General features: G+C 38.9%; 1 protein-coding gene across 1 annotated transcript in view; it reads left to right on the top strand.

Annotated features, from left to right (window-relative positions):
* The window catches only part of sorcs3a (sortilin related VPS10 domain containing receptor 3a), a 319849-nt gene that overhangs the window by 282609 nt on the left and 11133 nt on the right, over positions 1 to 26107 (top strand). Inside the window, exons 19-24 of the mRNA XM_042484973.2 lie at positions 1501 to 1687; positions 6497 to 6630; positions 8194 to 8317; positions 8815 to 8927; positions 21770 to 21901; positions 22040 to 22139. Of these exons, the coding sequence (XP_042340907.1) occupies positions 1501 to 1687; positions 6497 to 6630; positions 8194 to 8317; positions 8815 to 8927; positions 21770 to 21901; positions 22040 to 22139 (790 nt within the window). The remainder of the gene's footprint in view (positions 1 to 1500; positions 1688 to 6496; positions 6631 to 8193; positions 8318 to 8814; positions 8928 to 21769; positions 21902 to 22039; positions 22140 to 26107) is intronic.

Here is a 26107-nt window from a genome sequence, read left to right as displayed (position 1 = left end):
TTTTTCCATAAAGACACAAATATGCATCTTCATTTTGAAGGAGTACAATGATTGTGAAAAAACAAAAAAATATTGGGAAGTTTAGGGGAGACTTGTGGGTAGTACCAAACAGAGCCCATTTTCATTCAGATATCTTGAGGTGAGAATTGAAAGTTGCCATGCCAGTATGTCTCTTGCCAAAATTTAGCCTAACTTTAAGCATTATTTAGCCATTAGAACACCACAGGCTCTAAAAGACAGTAATGTAGCCCATCAATTATTTCCACCAGGGGGGAGTTAGTGGGGGAGACAACAACTGTATCAGTGCGGCAACTGAGTTACAACCCCAACCAGCGTGAGTGTCCCAACCAGCAAGAGAAACTATCAACAAAAGGAGACATATTAGTTAAAAACATAGTATGCAATTTCAATGCAGCGATAGCTTTTATTTGTAACTTTACAACTTTAGAATTTTACAACAAAAACTAGAGTCACAGCGGAGTGATCCATCATTTGCGTATATCTGCCTGCAGTGAAATACCCTTAATCACTCTCACTAAAAGCTTCAGGAATTTTACTCTAATGCTTGTAGTCAATACTGACTGAATGTGCAATGTTTTTTTTTTCTTTTTGACAAATTACAAAGCAGTTTTACCCTTTTCATAACGCAATGAATTGTGATGATGTTTCTGTTGCAGTTAGCTCTAATAAGACTTAAATTTACCTTGAAGCATTTTAGTGCAGAAAGTTCTCCTGCATTAGCCTCTAGTCTATGTACACACCCTAAGATCATTCTTGTTGTAGTTTTGGTCTTATTTTGATTTTTCAGGTTAGTTTTAAGTATTGCATTAGGTTCGGTTCAATTTAAGTTAAAAGGAAATTGTTACCTGAATTTCAAGTGGTAGAGCTCCCAGGTAGCAAATATTTCAAGGAAGTTAGTTCACCGAGTTCAAGTTTTGATTACGTTTGAACCTGGTTTATAACAGTGCCGCTTGAGTATTTTATGGAGGATGGCATTTGATAAAGTCAGCATTCAGTCTTCTAATTTGTCTATTGTTGTCAATTCTAGACATCAAAAGTTTCTAAAAATGTCTGTAGGTACTTTTAAAAGTCCACTTTAACATGTATAACTGAGTACAATCATGCCAGCTTATAGTGTTTCTTTAGCTGCACCCAGATTCACGGAGTTTGAGCTTGTGACTGGGACCGGCCGTATTTACAGGAAAGTATAGGCCATATTGTTATCTGACTATTGTGGTATTCTTTGTCTTTTGAATGACTTACATAAGTCTTGTATGAAGAGTAATCATGTCATATAGAGATGCTCTGTTTATTTATGGACACGTTTCAGCGTCATCAGACCACTCTGTTGTACGGAGGACATTGTCATTTCTGATGGCTTTTTGCATATTTTTCTCTTCCCTGTCAATGCAGCCATCTGGTGACTGTGTTTGGTCTTTCACTGGTGGCGGGGGTGGTTTTATCTTTAATTGAATGTGGCCTTGTTTTGCTGTGTTTCAGGGTGACTCTTTGCGCACCAACATCCAGTTGGATTTCGGTGATGGCACAGCTGTGTCCTACTCCAACCTGAGCTGGACGGAGGAGGGGATCAAACACTTCTACAAGTCTGCTGGGATATTTCGTGTCACAGCGCTGGCAGAGAACACACTGGGTTATGACACCACAACTCTCTTCCTGCATGTCACGTGTAAGTGCTGCTGCCTTAAAATTTTGCTAAGAAGTTGATGAAATTGTTTTTATTTTATTACTGAAACATTAACTTTTGTCTCCTTACTTTTATTTAGAGAAAAGTTTAAAATAAAAAAGTTAATACACTCATGAGTTGTTTCAAGTTGTTACCTGAGCTTAAATCAAAGAACTTAACAAGCAGGAGCTAGTGGTGACCCGACTGTTTTGCCCTGGGTGTTGCCTCTCAGGCTACACACAGGCTGAGGTTGCTCGTACCAAGCCGACAGTCAGCTGTTGGTCGGACTGGTGGTGAGTGTCTTATCTGTTGTCTGCGTTTTTGCAGTGTGTCCCACACACCATTGGCACCTTTCAGCTTTTTATCCCTACTGATTCAGTCTGTTAAATTTGTGTCAGAGAGGACAGAGCCCATCAGTGAGTGAAATCACTCTGATTGATTGAGTGCAATACAGTTCACAAAAAAAAAGTCAGCAGGGCGTGAGATTAAAACAAACTTGTTATATTAGATAAGTTAATGACTTTAGCAAATTGAGTAAAAACATTTTGTAATCGCTTGTGTTATTGATCAGTAGCGCACAGTAAATATCAACTGGTTGTTCAAATTTATGTTGTGTTGTAATGTGTTAACTGACTAACTTGCATCTTGAATACGACCTATAATTCCTCTGATTTCCCTTTTTTACAGACTACTAGAGGTATTCCCTCTTATGCAGGCACAACATACATGCTAGCTGCAGTGTGCAGTGTGTATAAGTGTTTTTGGCCGAGCCACATGTTATGTGACGAGATACAACAGTCAGCCTCAGTTGCCACTAGATCTTTGAAGTCATTCTGGTGTGTTTTGGTTAAAAAGTACATTAAACCTTTATATCTTTATAATGTTAATGCTGTAACTGCTCTAAAAAACACTATAACTGAACACTAGTGAAAGATAGGACAGTAAAGCAGAGAGCTCTCTGTAGTAAAGACATTATCAATTTGATAGCAACATTATAACCTCCATGAAGGTAGGATGTATCGCAGGACTGTTGTATTAAGGCTTTTGCACACCGAGTCCATCTTTTTTTGTCTGAAATTTGTTGCATGACTAAAAATAAGTAATACCTCACTTGTTGTGTAAATTTTTTGAAAGAAGTTGCATTTCCTGTGCATTTTGCATCAGTCAAAAGTCTAGACAGTTGTTTAACTAAGAAGCACCAAAGAAAATGTGGCAGCGGAACACAAAGTGCAACACTACAGGAGCGGGGTGCACAGTTTAATTTCACAACTCATATTGCCCGCTTTCAGCAGGTCAAAAAGTAATATTCAGGTGGATGATGATGACAAAAAGAAATTCATATATACACTCGTTTGTTATGTCCTCCTAGATAAAACTAATGCAGTCTAAAGGCTCAAAATGAGTCTTATATGCATTTTAACCCCCCCTCCCCCCGATACTGAAAACTTTCACACTGAGTCAGACACATTTTATTGTTCTATCTGTCACTGGTTATAACACTGTTCTAACCTGCAGGTTTAAACTATTTAAACAGTTTTTCGTTCTCACATATGGTTAATAAGAGAGACAAATACTGGAATTTAACCAGCAATGTGTTTTTTTCTCTACTATATGCATATGGCATGTGACACTGTTGATCCATGCTAAACTTATCTGAAGTGAACTGCACTGACCTATACACAGGATTATGTAATACAGCAGCTGTGATAAACACAAACAACTTTTAGGAGAAAGGTCACAACAAACTCGCTTATGCAAGGTTTCACTGTGTGCAGAGACTGAGAGGTAAGCCTGTAAGGCCACTGCAACTAATTGCCAGTTATCTGAGGATGCAACACTAGAACAATGGCTTATTTTGAAGTGGAGCAGATTTTTACAAAGCAGCACACATAAAAAAATTACAGGGTCTTTCATGCTTTCCAGCTCTATTAAGATGGCAATAACGGAAACTTAAAATGATGTACAGTATCATTTTAGGTTTCCAGGGAAATTATAAGCTCCTTTCAGTATGCGTTGAATCCTCTTTTGTCTCGTTAGTTGCTCTTTCATCGACTTTTTCAATCCATTTTAATTTAACCCTTTGCCAAACTGATGTGTCAACCAGTATGTTCTGTATTTGTACACTTGTGACGGCAATATTTCAGCTTGAGATATGCCAAAAACTACTACAATGATTTCTCAGCTGAGCATATTTAATACCAAATGACTTTCTTTGCCTCTCACTCTCTCGCTCACTCTCTCTCTCTCTCTCTCTCTCTCTCACACACACACACACACACACACACACACACACACACACACACACACAGCATCTCAAAGTGGGGATAAAGATTAGTTCTGGTTAAAGAGGATGAGAGCTAACAGAAGCCTTGGCAAGACGAACACCCCAGACCACAGCACTACACAAACCTTTCGTTGGAGTATTTCCACGAAAAGTAGTGTATTACATCTGTCCGCGGCGGGGAACTTCATCTCTGAGATTAGTGTAAACCAACCCAGACCCCTGTCGGGTCCTATTAGGTTCTTAGTGGGGAGGTTTGCAGCATTATCCAGAAGATATCATGTCAAAAATACATGATGGCGTCAACATTTTTCAGTGATAGAATTTCTGCACTACAGTTACAGACCTTCAAGGACCCTAAGTGCTGTCACCACTTTCTACTTTCAGACAGTGTTAGAAAATCATTTGATCGTCTGTCATTTTAAATTACTCAAGACAACTTTTTAGTGATCAGTTCCAGAGGATGAATCTGCTGTTTGGCAGACCAATAAATCAAAAGTGTTAGCAGAAATTGTCAGGACAGACTGTAATGTCTATCATGTCTTAAAAAAAGTGATGTTTATGTATATACTAATAAATTGCAACAAGAAACGAGTTGTCAAAGAAAAGTGGTAGCGCAGGAGTTGCCATTTTTATCAGCACAATAATAAAATTTAAAGGTGCAGTGCGTAAGATTCAGAGGGATTTAGTGGCATCCAGCAGTGAGGATTGCAGACTACAACCAGTTGAAACTTCACCTGGTTATAATTCCTTCAATTCCTTCATTGTTCTGGAGGTTTTTACCAGGAGCCAGTTATCCGCAGAGGTCTCTTCCTCTCCAAAACAAACGGAATCGGTAATTCAAACCGATAAAAACACAGAATAAATCAGTTTCATGTAATGGAGAGGCTACTAACTACAATGTCCGATGCAAAAACATGAATGTTTCCATATAGAACCACTGTTTAGTTTGTCCGTCCTGGGCTACTGTAGAAACGGAGCAATGCAACATGGCAGACTTCATGGTTGAGAACCATGCCACCAGGAAAGCTGTTCAACCTTGAAGCCAATTTTTCCCAGTGACCACTTATATCCTGCAGCAAAAATACCCCCTGCTGCTCAAAAAGCATTTTCCACTGTAACAGACACGTCTGTAAAACTGGACACCTTATAATGCAAACAAGGCCAATTATTAAACTTTTTTTCCCTAGTTTTTTGAGCCGTGTTGGTTTAATATTTGTAAAACTCTCCTGGAGCTGAGAAAAGCATTTTAAGGTCTGTTACATCATTACAATGTAAAGTCTATTAGCCGAGTGGGAACTCTCTGCGCAGGGCTGCTCCCTATGTAGATAAAATGTGCTCATTCTAAGGTAAAAAAACCCCCACAATTCTTATTTTCAGGTGATTACAGACTAAAGAAAACATACATATTATATCATACTCTATATCTGCCAATATATCCTCTTAAATCCTACACACTGGACCTTTAATAAACAATGCACAAAGGATCAAAATGTTCGTACTGCATGTATCCTGTTAATGGTTTGTTGTTGTTTTTTTTTTGGTGGTGGTGTGGGGGGGGTCCTTATCTGCTAAGGGAGGCCAAGGACAGAGGGTGTCGTATGTTGTAAAGGCCTCTCAGGCAGATTGGAATTTGTGATATTGGGCTGTATGAATAAAATTGAATTGGATCTGCAAAGCATTCTCTCACAACTGATTTAATTTGTTTTCCATACATTATCTGCTTACAGATGTAAAACATGTAAATGGAAAAAAGGGTGAATACCATGTTTATGGTTTTCTCTAGGCAACTCAATGCATGAGGTTAGGAAAAGATAAAGGCCGTGGCCAGTACTGAAAAAGTCAGCTAAGACTTGAAGCACAAAAGGAGTTTGTTAAGCCTCTTTGCAGGCCTCTGAGTTTTTTGATTAACAATCGACCAATCATATCTTTGTAGGCAGGATCATGGATGAGCTAGCAGGCTATGTAACATGTAAAATGACAGGAAAAGGCCCATAGAACTGACGAGATGTGTGGATGAGAGGGACATAGCTGTGTGAAAACTCTTAAAGACTAAATTCTCAGAGCTTAATGACTGCTACCATAGCTCCAGTGTCAACTAAACAGGACCTGAGTGTGACAGATTTATAATTTAATTTTTCACTTATTCTGTTCAGGGTATGGGGGGGTGGATCATATCCTAAAATGCAAAAGACAAAATGCAGAAAATCACCCCGGACACATCAGTTTATCACACGGAGAAGCACAGTCATGCTCACATTCATACCTTTGGACTATTTATCATTCCAGCTAAGGTGCAGGTCTTCGGACGATGAGAGAAAACCCGAGCACACTAAGCTGTCATATAAAAATGATGGTGTTTGGAGTATTTCTCTCCCTGAAACAAGCTTTACACCCCATGTACTTTGTGATAGGATTTCTGATCTTGCCTATTGTCTTTTTCTTATTTGAATGGAAAGCACACTCTCAAGTGTGCCTCATTAGAAGTAGCCATGCATAATACCAGCCCCTCTGTGGTGTTTCTCTCTCAGGTCCAGTGGAGCATGTCCAGCTGCTTGCTCCCTTCGTGGTCATAAAGAACAAGGAAGTGAACATCACAGCAGTGGTCTTACCCAGCCACTCACGTACTGTTACTTACTTTTGGTGGCTTGGCAACAATACTGAGGTAATTCTCCAATTTCTTTAAACGTTTCAGTCTTTCACTGTATGTTGGTGATTTGTGATTAAATTAATTTATTTGTCTGTTGTCTAGAAACGTATAATTTGGGGAACTCTAATATCAGTTAAATCAGCTCCTGTATAATTCCCCTCGCTGCAGTGTGTGTGGCAGGATGTCAAGTTGAAAAAGTTGAAGACTGATAATGTATATATGCACCACTGCTGCTCGACCGGTCTCGACCTTGGCCGTAGTTACACTGAAAATAATGGAGGCAAATGCAGCAATTGCTTTCTGTCTGAAAGCCACTTGAGAGTCTACAGCCAGCTAACAGTTATCTGAGGCTGCACTGAGAGACAGCAATCCAAAAAACCACAATGCAACATCTCCAGTTATTACTATTCTTTCAAAGGGGGGCATGAATATCAGTAATAAAATAGCAATCCAGCTAATAGTTGAGACAATTCAAGAATGCAAATGTCAACCTCTTTGTGATGCTCGAGGAAAACTTAGACAATCACCGAAGTCATTAGGCTTCATCCTCTGGAAACCATGAATATCAAAATGTCAAAATCTAAAGCTATTGCAGATTTGGGGTACAGAGTTTTCTCGCCTTTAAGCCAGGGGTGGAGATAGCAAGGGACAGAGGGACGAGGCAGATATGACGTTTTGTGTGCTACCCACCGCCAAGAGGCTTAAGAAGCAGCTAACAGCAGTCAGTAGCTAACTGAAAGAAGAAGAACAGCAACTGACAATGTCAGCGAACTGGTGAGACAGCGAGGTCTAGGAGCTCCTTACCCTCTGAGCAGAGGGCGAGATCAAGTGCTATACAATATGGATCATTAAATAACTGTTATTGCATGTAATTGATTAGAAACCCTGCTCCAACGTTATATGTCACACTAGAGACTGACGCTGTTGAGTTACATGTCACGCCCGTCAAGCCTCTAATGCCTGCATTGTTTCGTTCCATATAATAAAGCAAAGGCGGCATAATAAATTGCCATCACTGTGGCCCCATTACAGGATGTCAGTGTAAAAAGGGCTAACAGTTGACCTTAACACACTTCTACTTAACCCAAACTTCATATTACTTAATCAGTCAAACTCCTGTTATTGATAATCTGTGTATCACACCACTGCTGGATGGGCTACAAAAGGAACCAGAGTCAACTTCAGACAGCACCCTGATGAAGGCAAGACAGCATAAAAGGTGGATAAAGCAAAGTTCACCAGCACTAACACCAGAAGATGTTGGCATTGTTTAATTCTGCGGCCCAGGAATAAGTTACATTTGCACATCATATAAATCATATTAGTGTCTCTAAAGTTGTTCGACTTTGTCATCTGGAGGTGGAGGGCATGGTGGATGATTGATGATGAATTTACCCTCAAACCAGGTATTTCAACCCAAAACGTGATCTTTTCCAAACCATAACCAAGTGGTTTTTGATCCTAAACCTAACCACACTTTAAACACAGCATTTGCAGAAGTGTGCTATTCCATAATTTTTATGGCAGTTGGATTCGGTGTGTGACGTTATTTTATAACTGTACCTTTTGCATTTTCAGCCCGTGATAACGTTGGATGGGAGTATCTCTCACACTTTCTCCAGCGATGGAATGCACACCATCACAGTCCAAGTGGCTGCAGCCAACACCATACTGCAAGATACCAAGACCATAGCAGTAAAAGGTCAGTATTGTAAAGAAGTCTGTACTGTCGGCATCTTTTTTACTTTTCAATATGTTCAAGTTTTATGGAAAGTAGTTAAATCTTTCAGAGCACGTAATTTTTATACTGTCATCTTCTGACTGCCGTGTGTAAAATGTTTTTGAAATGAAATTGCTCCTACTTGAGGAAAATATATTACATTACTGTTAGAACCTCTAAAGAATATGTCTTCATTTGAAATGAAGTAATCCAGCAGCAACTATCTGTAAAATGCAATGATTTATTACCAGTGGATGGGTTGGCATAAAGCTGTGACATTTTCTAATTATCTAGAAGTGCATCTGGTACATTTAGCCAAAGGGAAGTGCAGGGGATATGAGAAACCCTCTTCTTTTCATCAAGTGTTAACTACCTGAAACTCAACTTGAGTAAAATGACAGTTGGCACGGCTCCCTGAGAATAATGCCCCCGGATCGGAGTGAATTAATGGCTGATTCTCCCCCGACTCTCTCCGACAGAATTCTTCAAATCTCTACTTTTATCTTTCTCCCCTAATCTGGACGAGTTCAACCCCGACATACCCGAGTGGAGACAGGATGTGGGGAGAGTAATTAAGAAGGCTCTGCTCCAAGTGAGTGATTTTCATTTTCTCTGTCCTTCCTTCCATCCTTCTGTCAGTTTTCAACTCCTTCCTTTCCGTCTTTTTATTTCCTATTGTCTTTCTCACCCTGCTATTTCTCAATTATTTCCTATACCCCTATTACCTCCGCTGCCCAATACTCATTGGTGCGGCAAGAGAACGCCCTCGGGCCACCCTGTGATTCATCATCAGACAAGTGTGAAGACACCTCTGCTTTCCTTCTCACCCAAGATGGCTTCATGAGCGCTGATTCTTTAATTTTAAGTCTCTTATTAAATGATCTCAGACCTTCAAGTATGTGGGCTTGATAGGGACCTTTGAGCGACGATACCTGTCACCGTGACTAAATGTCTGCGTGTGTGTTAGCGTACTTGAACGTAGGAGGGGTGCAAGTGCTCTCAGTGTGTGTAGGAAGCTCACCCATCATTGTTAAGTGCTACTCATCTCCCCATTCACAGCTCATGAATAGCGGACTGCATTTGGTTGTGCTGCACTCTTGGCCATCTTGACAACATACTGAGCATTAGAGCTGCAGGTGGGCGCATTTAGAGGAATATTTAAATGGGTGAGGGGGATCTCATGAATAGCCTGGACAACCCAGACTCAGGCCGGTGCTTTGAGCCAATTGACTTTCCTTTTCCTGGATTATGATATCATGCAAAATAAAATAAGAGTTGTCTTTTTTCCTTTTAATTATTTTAAAATCAAAATAAATTGCTCCACCAAGACCACAAGTGACAAGTTTCTCCTAAAGTATTCACAAGTATAATCAATCGATGTTAACAGCCCTGAAAACGCAATAATTTTGTTTACATTTAAACTCACTCGACTGAGGATGTAAATTTACCTCTTAAATTAATCACCCCTGGTTATTGATGTATTCTCAAGCTATTAAAGGCTTGTGTATTTCATAAATCACAGATATTGGCATAGAAACCAGCATAATCTGAGTAACAGTTAAACTCATGAATTTATGTGCATGTGCAAGAATGTATACTCTATCTTGGGCTTTTATGGCAATCAATGTACTAGTGCCAGAATATTTTGGTAAACTGCTACATGCTTTATCTGTGTGTATTTCAATAAAAAAATTTAAATGAAATATTCAGCAATTCAGTGTTCACCAGTAGGTGTAGCAGTAGCTGAATATGGGAGGGGAGAGGTTGATGTCTATCAGTTTCCAGCTAATCAGATCACATCAACTGATGAGAGAAGAGAAATGTCTGCAGATGTTTGTAAGTGAAAGTAAACTTTTAGACCCTGCAGAGTGAACGGTTTCACTTTCACTGTGCCTGACGTTCTGCTGCGATGTCTCTGCCGAAGTGCACTTTGAATAACCGAATGGTATATATATTACAATAACGCTCCTAATTAACAGTCCAGCTCCACACATCTAGTTGTGGCGGGCCACCACAAACAAATGTACGTGTGAGAAATCCTGAATTTCTCACAAAATATAAACTAAAACTGTCAGGGTTTTAACCCTCGTGTAGGGGAGTCTGAGCACATATTAAAGCCCTTTATTATTCATAGTTATATGTTGCTTACATGGTGCAATTAAATGTGTGGTTAAAGGGCAGATTCACATTTTCACCAAATGAATTCTCATTTGAGTTTAAATATGAAGCCTAAGAATTATTGGTTGCTGTTTGTTCTCCTATTCATACTAGCCATAAAGAGATCTCTTCCTAATACAATTTTGGACACAGAATTTACAGTTACTGCCTCTCAAACACATTTTAGCGAGAAAACACTACCCAGGGAACTCTGGAAAGTGAAGCCTCATATTAACCTCAGTGTAGCTTTAGGGTGAGGGGAAGCTCTGCTTCCTGCCAGAGGTGGAGCTGTTGCTCTCAGGCGCAGAACTTTCCGCCTCCTGCCTGAGCTATGACTGCAGGTCAAAGGGAACAGCGAAGGTGGCTCTGGGTCTGTCTGCAGCAGGCTGCTCTGTCTGATATGGAAGATTCAGTATTAAATTGGAGCTGTTTCATAACCGGTTAAAAACTCTATGTAGTCCTGCTAAAAAGACAATCAGCTTTGGTGTTTTGGTACAGTTGATGTTCACAGCTGATGTGCACCGAATCAAAGTATACATGAACCATACCTAAGACCACCTATTCAGGCGGAAACACTAATCAAACCAAGTAGACTTTGGGGTCAGGAGGACTCAGATCCATGCCCGTGTTTCTCATATGAAAGGGATGTGTGTGAGTTGTTTTGAAATCTGTATTAAAACACGAGTCACGTGCCCATGTGAATACTAAAATGTGCTTGTTGTAATCATTCCTCATGTTCACTCTGGCCGTTAAGAGATCCCATCATAGTAATCCAAAATCCAGAGTCTTCTTCCATGTGAAAATGTTTATCTGAAGTGAATATGAGGCTTCAACAGTCTGAGTTTGACAAATTAGGCACATATTTTCCAGTGTTACAAGGGTTTTAGGACAAATTCTCCTCTTTGTGTTCTTTCGGACAGCCTGCCCTTGCTGAGGTGCAGTGAGGAGACAGTAACACAAAGATCTTTGGATAAACTTTGAAATGTAATTTTACACATAAAGAGGGTTATGGATTTATTCCCCTATCACTTTTAAATTTGGTTTGAGAGGAGATGTCTTCAGGGCAAATGTGAAAATGAAGAATGATTACAGCAAGGAAACCCTGTATCTGACTACTGGTTTTAAACAGTCCTGAAAAAAATGGTGAACCTGTCCTTTAATCAAATACCCAAAACAATTATTTACTAATTAATTCAACTGTACAACATGAGTAAATATGTCCTGTACTGGCACACAATGCACTGCAGTAACAGCTTGAAAATAATGCTCCTTAACACTGCATTTTGTGAGTCATGTCAAGTTCCTAAAAATAACTGTCTGGTTCAACTACTTTTCTCCTCCATTACGTCACCTACACTTGACGGCTTGACTGTTCACGGCACAAACTTCTGTCAGCACAGCTTATTAAGGGGGAGAAACTATAATGTACAAGAACCAAAATTTTGAGATGGTGAATTTATTAAAATGACAGTAAATAAGAATCTTAATTCTGACCGTAATCATTTTTTCTCCGCACACTGAGCTTGTCCATTAGTTAATAAGTATTAGTTAATAAGAAAAAACTGGTATTTTATTGGGAAAATCGAAATGTACTTAAATAGTACATTAATAGGTTTATTCAGGTTATCTAAGTAGGTACATGCAGAATATCAGTGCCGCAATACACATTAGATAAGTGATTCCCAACATTTTTTCCTCATATCCTCTTCTATCACTGAATTGATGAATCCTATTATATATAGGATATATATATAATATATATTACATATAGGACCCTGAATAAGTGACATATTTTATGAATATTTCAGATTATATTTAGTGCATAACAATTACAGAACAAAAAAAATGTTCTAACAATAACTCAAGTATTTATAAATACTGGTTTGTGTAAAACGAGGTATTTGGATGAATTTTAAGAAGATCATTTCATGTGAATTACATCAGATATGAGTTTTACTGATATTTTTACAACTTTTATATATGACCCTCTGTATTATGTATTTTTTAACTCTATAACAAACATCTAAGTTTTGTAAATATGACTTGTGTTTAGGTCTTCAACTTGCCCTTATCCTTAGAGTTTTTTAAACATTGATATCTTCAGTATTCATCACAGAAATTAATGAATGCTTAAATATATGCTGTGTTCATCTGATTTTGGAATAATCAGAATGAAAACTTTCCCAATGGAAAAAATCACACCAATGCCCTCTCAAGTCAGAAAAACAAAATGCATAAACATGGTGGGCAAAAGTCAATTTGTTTGATAGGGATGGTAAGAAACTTTTTTAAAAATTCACATAAATATCAGTTTTTAGAGAAAGCATCCTCCCCTCATATCATCTACTACTTTCAATAGGCAGACGTTTACATGAATAATATACATATCTTTGAAAATGCATTGCATTAAAAAGGCAATCCATCTTTTTTGTACTTTCCATGTTATTCTTACTTTACGACCTCAAAGCACATGAACACAACGCTGTTGGAAGTTACAAACTCTGACCCTCCAACATCACATGAACGCAGCAATAGGCCCATTGCATGTATTTTTTAAAATGTTTCTAAATGTACCCCTGAGCTTTGGCGACCCCTACTGGGGGTAAGGAGCCCCAGGTTGGGAACCACTGCATCAGAGAGCTCTATTAGTGATCATTGAACTAGGATTACATTACATAACCATCCTTAAAGAGTCTCCCTTGAATTGAAGCATTAAGTGGAGCAGGGAGTGAAAATGGTCATAGTCTCATATGTGTTTTTTATATATTACTCTTGTGGATAGCGGCTGATGTGTCACTATGTTTGTTTTCATCTTTTCACATTATCCTGCTGGAGTCTGCTATCAGCCACTATCCATGTGAAAGGACTGTAGATCTGTTTATGAGACTGCCGCTGACACAAAGTTCATTTCTAGACAGATATATCGGCCGAGTGGTGACAGAAGGGTTATTTTCCCTCTATTTTGTTATGGTTGAGAACTCTTGCTTGAGACAGAGGCCGGTCTACAACTGATGGCTTTTCAACATAGTAAACAACTCCCCAACAATAAAATAGGAGATGAGAGAGGGAATGACTTACAATTAAAGTCAAGGTCCATTTAGCTGAGGTGCTGTGTTGTGTAGCACTCTTTGCTGGATCTATCAAGTCATGACTCTTCACCTAGTCTCATTTTAGTGCCACTGACTCTCCTGGTCCTGAATGCACATTCAGTGATGGAGGTTATTTCATTCCACTCTGTCCGTCTTCAGCCATCAACCTTTCACATTCCCTTAATGTTTCTCAGCTCAAACTCACACAGTTTACAATGTTCATACCCCACCATAGTTTTCCACAAATGTTGATGCAAGCTGTTAAACTACCATCTCTGTGTTGCTTCCCCAAAGGCAACAAAATACTTCTCATCCAACTGATGCATAGTATAAAGAAGTCATCAATCAATCAATCAAAATATTTCTCACATTAAATTATGTAAGATACAACTCAAGTGAAATGCAGTCCTGTCTGCTCCTTCAAATTGTGCATTGCTATTTAGTCCTTTTCTTATATCCTTTACCACTGTTGTTACATTGCAGGCCATGTTTCCAGACTGCACATGCACAGTTTTCACTCCGTTTTACAATTTGATTCTAAATAATTAACTTTATTTTAAATGACTAGAACATTAGTTTAAGCACAATCTAGATTTCAATTCTATTAAGATTTCACACTTATGTTTGGTTTGTGTTGGGCTTGAAGTAGAATTGATTTAAGTGCTTGGACGTCAGGGGTAGTGTTATACTGTTTAGCATGCAGGGTGGGAGCAACCTATCAGATTACAAATTGTAATCTCGCAGTATGACTTAAAAAATAAAAATGTCATCGGTGAGTTGGCCCACCATTTAGGTCCAGAATGAAAAATATCTGTTATTTGATGAATTTTCATCAAATTTGGTACGGGCAGTGATGGCCAGAGGATTAAACCTATATCCCTTTGCAACCTTATTTAGCATGTGTATGCAGGTTTTTTTTAAACATGGAAAAAACTGTTAAAAGTAGGCAAGAGACTCTTTTCCCATTGCCAGGAGCGAGTTTTCTTGTTTTTCTTGTTTTGTTTTTTCGCACTGGGATGTCAAGTTCATAACAAATGGGTCAGAAAACAGGTTAATAAACAGTAGAAAACAGCAGAAAGGTCAGTTTAGATGTTACAGTGGTTACTTTTTTAAAATATCTGTTACCTACTCAGTCTCTCTCTCTCAAACTTGGTGTTTTTACGGGCTTCGGTTATCCTCTAACTTTTTTTCATGCCAACATAAGGTTGATGTGGGTTTTGGAGTAAAATAACTCAGCATTTGGATGTACTCCCATGACTTGATATTTAAGGTAGCTTTCACATATGTAGCCCTTGGTGCGCACCAGATGCGAAAATTATTATTTAAATTTTCAGCTACAACAGCTCGCTTTCACACACCTTTGTTTTTACTCGGGTCCAAAGGCCGCACCACTGTCAGAGCGTCATGCTTCCATGACTCCCAGATGGAAAAAGAAGCGCGGAGCGTCATGTTTCCATGACTCCCGAGTCGGAAAAAGAAGTGCTGAGAAGTAAAGAGAAATAAATGTACACAATGGAGCCACAACAACTACACGTTGCATTTGTTATCATTTGTACGTACCACTCTTGACAAACGATACAGTTTGATTGTGAAGCCCAACTGCGACTTGACAATATTGTGTTGATGCACTGGAGACGCCAAATGTGCATTTTAAGACAATTCAGGAGGAGACGTAGATTAATCCTCCTGAAATGCAACCTCCTCATCAGACGCAGATACCAACGAACGACCAGGTAGGCAGTGTCCATTGTCTTAACTACGGGAGCCTTTTTTTACAGCGTGAGAGACAGGAAAGGGTGGAGAGAGAAGGGGGAATGACACGCAGCACAGGGCCACAGGCCGGACTTGAACCCAGACCACTGCAGAAGCCACAGGCACATGGGGCGCACACTCTACCTCGTGAGCAAGAGGTCGCACCTACGGGAGCGTTTTTAGCTCAAACTTATAGTGATAGTTGCGCGGATCGAGGTTGACCACCTCCTTGGGGAGGTCTCGGCTGTTTTGGTCCGCACCAGAGTGCGACTGTTGTGTTCACACTGACCCAGACGCACCACGCTCGGGCCCAAAATTTGATTGGGCCAACCTAAAAAATGCCTGTGTGAAAACAGCCTAGGGCCTAAAATCCTATTGACTTGCTGTCATGTCTCAAATGTAGTAGCTCCAACAAGATTAGGTTCCCAGTTGGGAAATTGAATATGTTAATATACAGCCATGGTTGATTGGCACAAATCCAATTTGATGCATATATTCATGGTTCCCATGAATGCTAATAATTTTGGTCATTTCATGCTGGCAGTATGACTGGAATGGCAATATAATTCCCTTTGATGGACATTTGGTCAACAACAACTACAGGATAGATAGCCATGACATTTTGGGCCCCACACAGTGAATCATAAGGATTTCCTGATTTCCTGATTTTTCTGTTGGCATCACCGGCAGCATTTGGATGCATTTTAAATCAGTTTGTTCCAGAATTTCCCTAGGTATGGGTTGTTTTAGCTTTGATAATCCCATAACCTTTATCTAGTTTCATTATTAGGGCAACAATTTATTTATCCAATATCAACCATCAATATGTACTTGCAAAACTAATGACTTTCCCACCAGTCTCAGCTGTACTCTGTGTATAGCACGGATATGCAAATGTCAGCATGCTAGCATGCTAAACTAAGATGACGACCATGTAAAACCTGCTAAAATCTGATTTTATGAGCATGCTGGCATACAAACACTGGCATTTTCCTCATAGCACTCACTTAGCAAACCAATACCCAGAATAAATGCTGGCATTGTGCGTTTCTGCAAACCAAGAATGCATTCCATTTTTTTGTTATTATGTAGTTTATACATTGAAACTTCACATTTCTTTATGTTTCAAAAGCGCTGTGGTTGAAAGTGTGGTTAGGTTTAGGCACAAAGATCAAATGGTAATGGTTAGGAAAAGGTCATGTTTTAGCTTAAAATACCCAGTTCGAGTGGAACAATCCCAGGTAAGAACACAGCAATGTCTCTTAAAAAACAACCGCTTTTGGTGGCAAAGTAGCAGAAGACTGGATTATTATAAAACTACCATTTTGTTGTTTGTTGGTCCTGATTAGTGGTCTGCACCTTGGCAGTCGTCTCACCTAGGTGTCACATTGTCCACCATCACCTCCACCTCCCAATGTCTAAGTCAGCTCATATACATGTTATGTCACTTTAGAAACATTATGTGGTTTGCAGAAATGTACAATGCCATTTTCCTTTGGGAACTAGGATGCACTGCGCCTAAGTACAACCTCAGAGAGCTTCCCGCAGAGCTGCTGGCATGGCTGAAGGTGTTTTGACTGTAAGTTGGGCATGAATACTTGATTATCCGGATGAAGTGTTGCCTAAGTATCCCATAGAACTGCATCTGGCACATCTCAAGGGGTTTATCCATATTAAGTTTAAACCAGAACATGTAAAAGCAAAACTGACCTGCCCATGCAAAATGTGTACTGTATCTGTGGATACGCACTATCTTACACTTTGCATGCATGTGGTTTATTTCTGAGTGGAGTCCCACTAGAGCTTATCTTTTTCAAATAGTATTTCTTCAGGTAAGCTTGCAAAAATATTGCACTGTGAAATCTTCGTATTGAACGACATTGAGCCACTCTTCCCTGCAGCGGGTAAACTCGTCTTCGCTGAGTGTCTCACCTCTCTTCCTGCTTCCCATCTCAATCTGATTTTTGTATCCAACAGTAATACAGAGCATCAAAAGGAAGCACTCCACACCAGCCAGCCAGCTTTTTAAACTAATGACTGATAGCAATGAGAACAATCATGGTCAAACTATATTGATTTTTTTTCAGGGGCTATTGCCTCCTCTGTCATCCTATTCACTTTATCTCCCCCTTCGCCGCCCCCTCTCTCATTGCAAGTCATGCCCACGGCTATCATTTGTCCACTACTTTGGTACTCAAATAGTGATTTCTGTGCTTGATAATTGATGTGCTTTGGCTATACCCACTCCACTGTCCACCCAGGCCACTGAGAAAACATAAAAACATCACAGGCTCTAAAATGAAGAGTGATCACCACCCAGGCACGGCCCCCTTGCTTGTATAAACTGGTTAAGAGCTCAGGGCTTAAAGAATGCTTCTCTGGAAACAAAAACAGATACATTTGTTTGGCTTCACCTTTTTTTAACCTAAAGAAAAATAAGCTTTCGGCATCTTTGGAAATTGAGATTAAGCCAGGAAACTTTCACCAAATTGTTCTCTTTTGTTTGTTTTTAGACACTGACATAGAGTCATTGCAATGTTTCTATTTGTTGCTGCTCTGTGAGAAATGTTTGAGTGTATTGTCAAGCTTTAACCCAAAAGGGAAAACTTAGAATCACAAAATTTGGATAAACAAATGTACTTGTTCATTAAACACTGTTAAATGTGTTGCTAAAGCTTTCTGGTGTGGGCATGGTAATTATTGCTTTTTACTGATAAATGCTAAATTACATGGCTAGCTGATGGGCATTTAGCAGTTACAGGGATACTGCCATGAACCCAAAAGTTGAAAAGTCAGGGGATCACCAAAGTTGTTAAGCTTTATCCCTTGAGGAAGATTTCACGGCAATTCATCCAGTATTTGTTTCAATTCTCAAGTCTGCTGCTCCAACACTAACTGACTATTGGAACCACTAACGCAAAAAACTGAATTACTGACCACAGCTGGAGATGCTCTTCATGTTCTACAAGTTATATATTCGTATGCACGGGCATAATTCATAGTAGGGACAGTGGGGATTTGTTCCTACCACTAATTTGTTATTAATTGCATATGTATTTAGATCAAATAGCCGATAATTTCCATTGGATCTGCTGAGGGTTCCCTCATTTTCCCACGAGATGAGAAACATTTTCTACTGGTGTTTGTTTGATTTGCTGCCGCCTGTTTAACATGCAGCGTTATGATTGCTGGAGTGCATTGTGGATGAATCAGAAACAGCGCAGTGCGTTTCATTAGAGGAGAGAGCTCAAGGCTAGAGTACAAGAGGCTGTCGTTTTGCAGGTGATTTGCCTTCTGTGATCATATCTTATGGTACCAGTATCAAATTAAACATGTTGATTATTTAGTGATAGGACAGAAATAGCAGTCCTTAGCTGGCTTACTCACTAAAGACCAGGAATTGTAAGTCTTCTTCACTTTTGGTGAGAGCAGGGCACACAGAATCTCATCCTGAGTCCTAAATGGAAATGCCTGTTAGATGTTCTGACAGGCATACTTCCATTTTAGCAGAACAATACGGTAATTTACAAGCAACTATAGAGCTAGTATATTTTTCCTTAAAATATTATGACTTTATTCCCGATTTCTTGGAGAACACAGGTGTGGAATGTGTTTTTGACTGTGCAGAAAGTTCTGAACAAAAATGAGCTATCAATACGTATTAATATATGCATTATTTTTTTATCTGCCACCTGAATTTTGTGTTTTCCTTTACATTAATAATGACATCTTCTCCATAAACTGTTAAAAATTGGCCAGAATGCAGGAAATGAAGTGTTTGACGCTCAAAATGTCTTGAAGGAGGACCCCCAGATCTTCCTACTTTACATGGGCTCTCCCCACACTTTTGAAGGCTACGTTCTTGTTCACATGCGGATATTCTGCCTAGGGATAGCAATGCAAAAGACGGGTGACATTTATAATACACTGTAAAACATATTGGAGGTAGATGGTTTGTAAGTATTTTGGTTTTAGAGGAATATTTTGTTGAAAAACATTAGCGCTGAACATTTTTCAAAATTACACAAGATGAACTTGGAGGTAGAGGAAATTAGATTTGGAAAAAGTGGGCGCTTACAGCTGTGAACTAGACATAAAGGTCATTATGCATTCAACACTGTGTCTTTGTTTTTCTCACTCTGTTGTTATGTGTATGTTTTTATGTTTTACCCTTTCTGTCCTTTTCTTCATCTCTCTTCTTCTCTTGTTTCTATAGAGCAGAACTGAGCAGCATTAGTTGTGAGGAAAAACAGTAGTTAGTTCAGTTTCTCTACTAAATGCCTGTGTTGATGATGAATTGTTAAAACACTATTGCCCTGTTAATGCTGAGTCTATCTAAGACAACACAGTTGAATTAGAAAGTTCTACTGTATTACAGAAACTGTATTAACCTCACATCATTGTATAATGTGCTGATCTGAGTGGCATTCCTCGACAATGTTTCTGCTACTACAAAATACTGGCATGTGACCTTGTGTTTGATACCGTCTATTAAGTGCATTTTTCAAATTTTGAACTGACTGGTTAGGAAAAAAAACCTCAGAAGCATGCTGAGCATGAAGACTGCTGTATCAGTTTCCCCTCACTATGATTTCAGCTTGAAAGCATAAAACGCAAATAATAAGCGAAAGCAGCAATAGTTCAAATTCTATTTATGATTTTTTGGGTTTTATATTTGGTTATTATATTATTGTATGTTTTAAGCATTAACATTAAAATTCAACAAAAAAGTGAATTCCTCACTTACAGTTGTCATAGTGATACACTGCCCATTTTCAACCAAATTTGTACCACAGCAACGTGGGCGGTATGTGTGAATGAACTGTGGTAAACTTTGTTTCATCTTAGCAGGGCTCAGATCTTCCTGCTAATTTTTCAGCTCAAATTTTCCCTGAATCTAGTTCTTTTGCTTGAACTTCAGATTTTCCGTCTGCATTTTCTTATTTTCGCCAATATGGATGCAGAGAGTATAGAAGCAGACAGACCCACCGCCGGCTCTGTCAAACTCAAACCAAACTCTGATAAAACTTAAAAACTAAGCAGAGCTGATCAAACGTGAACCAGGATTCTGTTACTATATTGTCTTTTTCTCACCTAAAATGTCTCCAGAAACACATTTTAGTTCCCTGTTGGGTTTGAATTGGAGGATTTGGGAACAGAAAGTGTTTGTCATACTGCTTCCTGTGTTGTCAAAACAAAAAAACTGAGATCAAACAGCAAAACTAAGCAGTGTTGATCAAATATAAACCAAGATTCTATTACTGCATTGCCTATTTCTCACCCAAAATGTCTCCAGAAACACATTTTAGTGCCCTGTTTGGCTGTAATACAAGAATTTGAGAACAGGAAGTGTTTGTCATACTGTTTCCTGTATTGTAAAAACAAAGGCCAACAAAACTGAGATCAAACAGTAACACTAAGCAGTGTTGATCAAATTTAAGAAACATGTTTTACTTTACTGTTCAATTGTAATTCAAGATAATGTGTTACTAGCCAGCTGCCATATTGTTTTACTGCGGAAAAACGGCCAGTCTTTCATTATGTCACCCGTTAGCTGAAGCGTTTATTGGTCTGGTGTGGTGCATTACATTCTGGTAGTTATAGTTATCTCTCTGCTGCATAGACAGCTCAGTTTTATGAAAATCCCATTAGTCCAGCAGTGAAATACTTTGCCAAGTTTGCCTATGCACAACTTCCACATAGTGACCCAAGAATAGCATTAAGACATCAAAAACTTCATGAACAAGGTGAAGTAAAGTCTGCTACTTCCTGTTCTTCCATCTTAAATGCTGAGTATATACAACCACTTAGGCAATCATATCTGGACTGAGAGTCTGAGTACATAATTAAGTACTCTCCTAAGATTAAAATGTAACTTTTCCTGGAACAGTATGTTTATAATCCTGAAATTACAGGTACCCTCTACTTGCTTTATATACATTAAATATTAACTTGCATATATGAATAAAATTGTCTAGCCCTACTTCAATGCATATACTGTATATAAACCAAACTGTTTTGCTGGAGCGGGGAGAGACTACAGCAACCATACACCAAACGAAGCGAAACCTGAGAGCTAGTTCAGACAGTCAGCTCAACTCCGCTGCCACGCTCGCGCTGCATACTCTTCCCACTGCAACATATATCCATCGTACCCTTTTGATTATGGCAATGAAACCGAGTCTACACTTCTCTAGAAAAGGAAGTTATTATCATCACCCCCTGCTGAGCTGAGCTCTGTGCTTCCTTATGCACATGGTTCAAATGCAGTACATACATTACACTCACAAAATAATCTACTCCACCTGAATCGGCTGACAGAATTAATGTTTTTTTTTTTTTTTTTTCATTGGCACAGAACAAAGTTGTGTGTCTTTAATTGATGAAGCTATTTGTAATAATCATTTTCACAGTGCATTGTTCTGGCTTGTCACAGGTGTCTGACTTCCCGGAGGAGCAGCTCTTAGTCGCTGTGTTCCCAGGAGTGCCAACAGCTGCTGAGCTCTTCCTGTTACCTCACAAAAACCAAACAGAGGTCAAGAAAAAGAGCGAGGAGGAGCTAGAGCAGGTATGATTGACTATGACTTGAATTGTGCATCACGAATTGTTGAAATCCTTTCAGAGATAGAATAGGAGAATAAAGATTTGCTCTGTATTTAGAAAATTGCTGCTCTTTGACTGTAAAAAACATGTATGTGTCTAACAGGTATCCGATATAATTGTAAGTGCGCTGAACCAAAATTTGGTGGAGTTCGAGCTCAAGCCTGGTGTCAGGGTGATTGTGTACAACACACAGTTAACACTGGGTAAGAAACATCTGCTCTCACTGCTTTCAATACTGCCATTAAGTTATCAACCATAACTTTCACGGTTAATTTAATTATACCCTATAATTTTCTATTTTTTCATTTTGAAGTGCCAAAAACTAGAATGGTAATAACCGTGTTTTGACAACAAGAACATTTCTTTGGTCCGCCAATTAAAATTCCTGTCAGTCTGCCTCTTTTCCAGGCAAAAGAACACAGGGGAGTATGGGAGGGGTTTGATTTTAAGTGGAGCTCCTCGAGACGATCTTTTATGCCTGCCATCAAAAGCTGAACATCTGTTCTATTTCTTGTATCGCCATCCAACCACAAAATGAGTGTTACACTGAGTATAATTATGTTGATTATTTAGTCCTTGAGAACGAATACTGTACAATTTAAGGGCAGAAACTGAATTCGGAATTGCTTAGAGAGTCGACATAGCCGTTCAGCTCTTAACTGTTGAAAATGTGCAGGTTGGTTAACATCTGTGACCTTAAAAATGCACCCCTGCCAAAAAAAAAAAAATGGCTGTTATAAGTATCAAATCAATGCTGGATTCATGGAGGCACATTGATTGTAAATAACATGGCTGGCCCGAAGAACTCTACTTTTTTTATTGGTATTGGTAGTCCATAACAACTTCTGTGTCCAACCACTGGACAGATACACTTACATTGTATTCATTGCTTGGCTGGTTTCATTAGGCACACAGTCTCTGGAGGCACACAGCCATGAGATGTCTGTAGCTCAAAGTGCTAGGCATTAACAGCCTGGCATGTGCTGCTCTGTGACGTTTTGTGCTGTGCTGCACTCTAATGACATTGGGGGTGTACCCAGCTGGATCCCTCTTTATATTTCACCTCCCAAGAAAAGGTCTAAAAAGCCTTCAAGCTGCTTGAGAAAGGTCAGCAGCATACGCGCTACTGTCTCTGAGCTGTAGGGCTTGGGCGTAGCAAGGAAATGTTGGAAAATGTGATTTCCCAGCAATGATAGATGTTAATGCACTCTTTAAAATAATGATAGGAATTGTACATGGACGCCTTACATGCAAAACTGTGTTGTGTGATATTAATCATAGTAAGTGCTTGTTTGCTTGGGTTCTTGTTTGAGGTAAATGTAAGTGCATTTAACCAATTCAGCACCTGAAATGGAAGAAATACTAGCTGCTGTCATCTTCTCTACCCAGCAATAGAAACAGCAATTTCACGCTACCACAACTTAAGACATTTGAAATATTAAAAATAAGAGCATCATTTCATATTGCATTATCATTGTAGTGTGTGTGTATATATATATATATATAGAGAGAGCGAGAGAGAGAAAGAGAGAGAGTACTAATAATTTGCAGTGTATTGCATTTACTGGTGAATGAGTTTTATATCATGTCAGAAACTGAGTTGTTAATGTGAATGTGCATTCTGGGAAATGGGAAAGATTTCAATTTGTATGTTGATAGAGAACGATGACAAAGTAAAGTTTTTAACATCGTGCCCATTCTTCTGCTAAGCTGCCTAAGCACTTACAGTATGTAAGTGTATAAACATATACCTACCTATATAGATATTTGAGATATAGTGTTTATAGACTTTGCAACAGTGAGGGCTCTGTCTGACTGGTCAGAGTTAACCACATGATGCATATTTGACAAAACAGCGCCCACAGACACATACAAATTTAATACATTGTTACAATATTCAAAGTGCAAAACCACAGTATTAGGCAATGACTTTATCACACAAGTTAAAAGGGAACTACACCCATTTTAAACAATCTTACATGTTATTCCTATTGTTATACCTTATTCCTAAAACAGTCCAAAACAATAAGTTAACTTAAATAAATCTCTCCCAAATCCCAAAACCAGAGAGCTAAAAATAAAATTTGTGATTTCATAGGGTTAAAAGTCTGATGCTGCTCCACAGACAATGAAAAAGGAAAGATGTTATGGACGACACTGAAAGAACTCAGGGGAATCAAGCCCCCAGGAAGTGCGCTAGGCTCTGATGCAGATTTTACATAGTGGCTAAAATTGGAATTACATCATCAGGGTTGGTCACATGATGCACACTGACCGAGACTTTTCCCCGTTGACTTACATCAGTAAAGAGACGTCTGTAAATCAGTGTATATTTTTTTGTGAGTGTGAAAACCCCTGCAAAACAACTTATTTCAATATCTAGACTTAAGCCATCCAGTTTGATAACATTTGTAAAATCTACAAGAGCCACAAGATTTCATTTAGTAGAACGCCATTCAAGCTCGCAATGCGGTTAACCAGAAGTCAGTCACTCTGCTGGCGGAAGTTACCCGCTCTGGTTCATTTAGCTGCACTCAGCTGCCATATGTCTCTAGTGCGCAGGCCTCGTGGGCCCGTAAAACAGGGTATTTTATACCCGGAAAAAAACTTTTTTTTTTTTTTTGCTTCATGTGCCAATGAGCCAGCTTTCATAGGAGTGAATGGGGCCTCCATGGCTGTATCCAGCTTTCTTTAATACATCCATGAGGGGAATGTTCAGTATATGTTTTCTGTTTTAAAACTGGGAACATATTAATAAAATAAAGCTCATTTGGGTATAAAATAGAAAACAAACATTCTGTGGACTCACAGAATCTCTCACTGTCTGTAGAGAAGCTCCAGACTTCATTCCCGATGACATTACAAGCATGAGACTTAATTCTCTGGATTTTGGCTTTGACAGAGATCAGCTCTTGTTTACAAATATTGATTTAACTTTCCTTTTCCAGAAATAACATATTGGAATTATTCATTTAGGTGGTGTTCCCCTTTCATTTTGCAATGATGATTAAAAAAACATTATAGCCCTTGGTATTGCAGCCCTTGGTAGCTTATAGTATTCCCATAACTGCAGTAGATTGCACCGACATATCATTACTGGAGCCTCAGGAAACACAAGGACGACTGAGTCACATGTGAAGTCTATAGGAGCTGGCTCCTGCCTGCTTGCTTCAGGTAATATTAACACTTTAAATCTTACAATGCATATCATCCATACACTAAAAGAATGATGAGAGCACAGCAGGTATAGTCAGTTTCACACTGCTGGTATAATACAGCTAAAAAACACTCGAGAAAATGCGTCTAGTGGTTCCTAATTGGTGTGTCACAGTCCAAAAGAGGGTTCATTTTGAATGGACTGCATTCTTTGTGTTTTAAGTCAGCATGATGTTTTTCACATTTTGTGAAATAAAATTTATTATGTGGTACATTAAACTGTGGACCTTGAACTAATGACTAAGGAGAAATCTGGTCCCCATGACTCAACCAGTTGGGAATGACTGTGTTAGTCTTGGTTTTTAGCGCCGATAATATTCAGCCAATGAAAAGTAATTTCACTTAAATTTCACCAAAAACTGATGTGATTTCCACATATCCTTCATTGTTAAAAAAAGGAAACTAAATGTAATTTTTCAGTATGTTTGTATATGCTGTATTAAGTTTTAAGTTTAAGAGCCGTAGAATGAACAGTTGTCACATAAAAAATAAATGATAGGCACTGAGAGCTCATTCAGTGGTAAAATAATTCTAACTTACAAATTTACACAGTGGCCAATTTTCTGCCAGGATTTTCTCTCACTTCATTTGCAGTGACAGTGTTGCCTTTTTGCTGTCAGTTGTTTTTATACTCTTTATAACATTCCAAAACCCGGTTTATGTGACTGAAGTGGGTGGCAGGCAGTAGGATTATTTTGTGTTGTAAAAGAAAGAAACTTTGTTTGAAACATTGTTTTAAGCCAAAGCACAATGTTTTTCTGAGCCTAACCAAGGAGCTTTGTTGCCTAAACCTATCCATATACTTTTGGTGCAATTGCAACAGATTTCAAACATAACCCACGTGTTTAAAACTGCCACCATTAATGGTCATATGAGCTATTCTGTCGTCCGCCAGTAGGTGTGCAAATTTAGGAAGCATTCCTGTGGGTTGTATTCAGAGGTACACAATTTATGC

The sequence above is a fragment of the Plectropomus leopardus genome, chromosome 3, assembly GCF_026936395.1.
Source record: "Plectropomus leopardus strain MGB_pleo_1.0 chromosome 3, ASM2693639v1, whole genome shotgun sequence".
NCBI lineage: Eukaryota > Metazoa > Chordata > Actinopteri > Perciformes > Serranidae > Plectropomus > Plectropomus leopardus.
The sequence above is the reverse complement of the archived record's forward strand: the minus strand, read 5'-3'. Positions and strand labels throughout refer to the sequence as shown.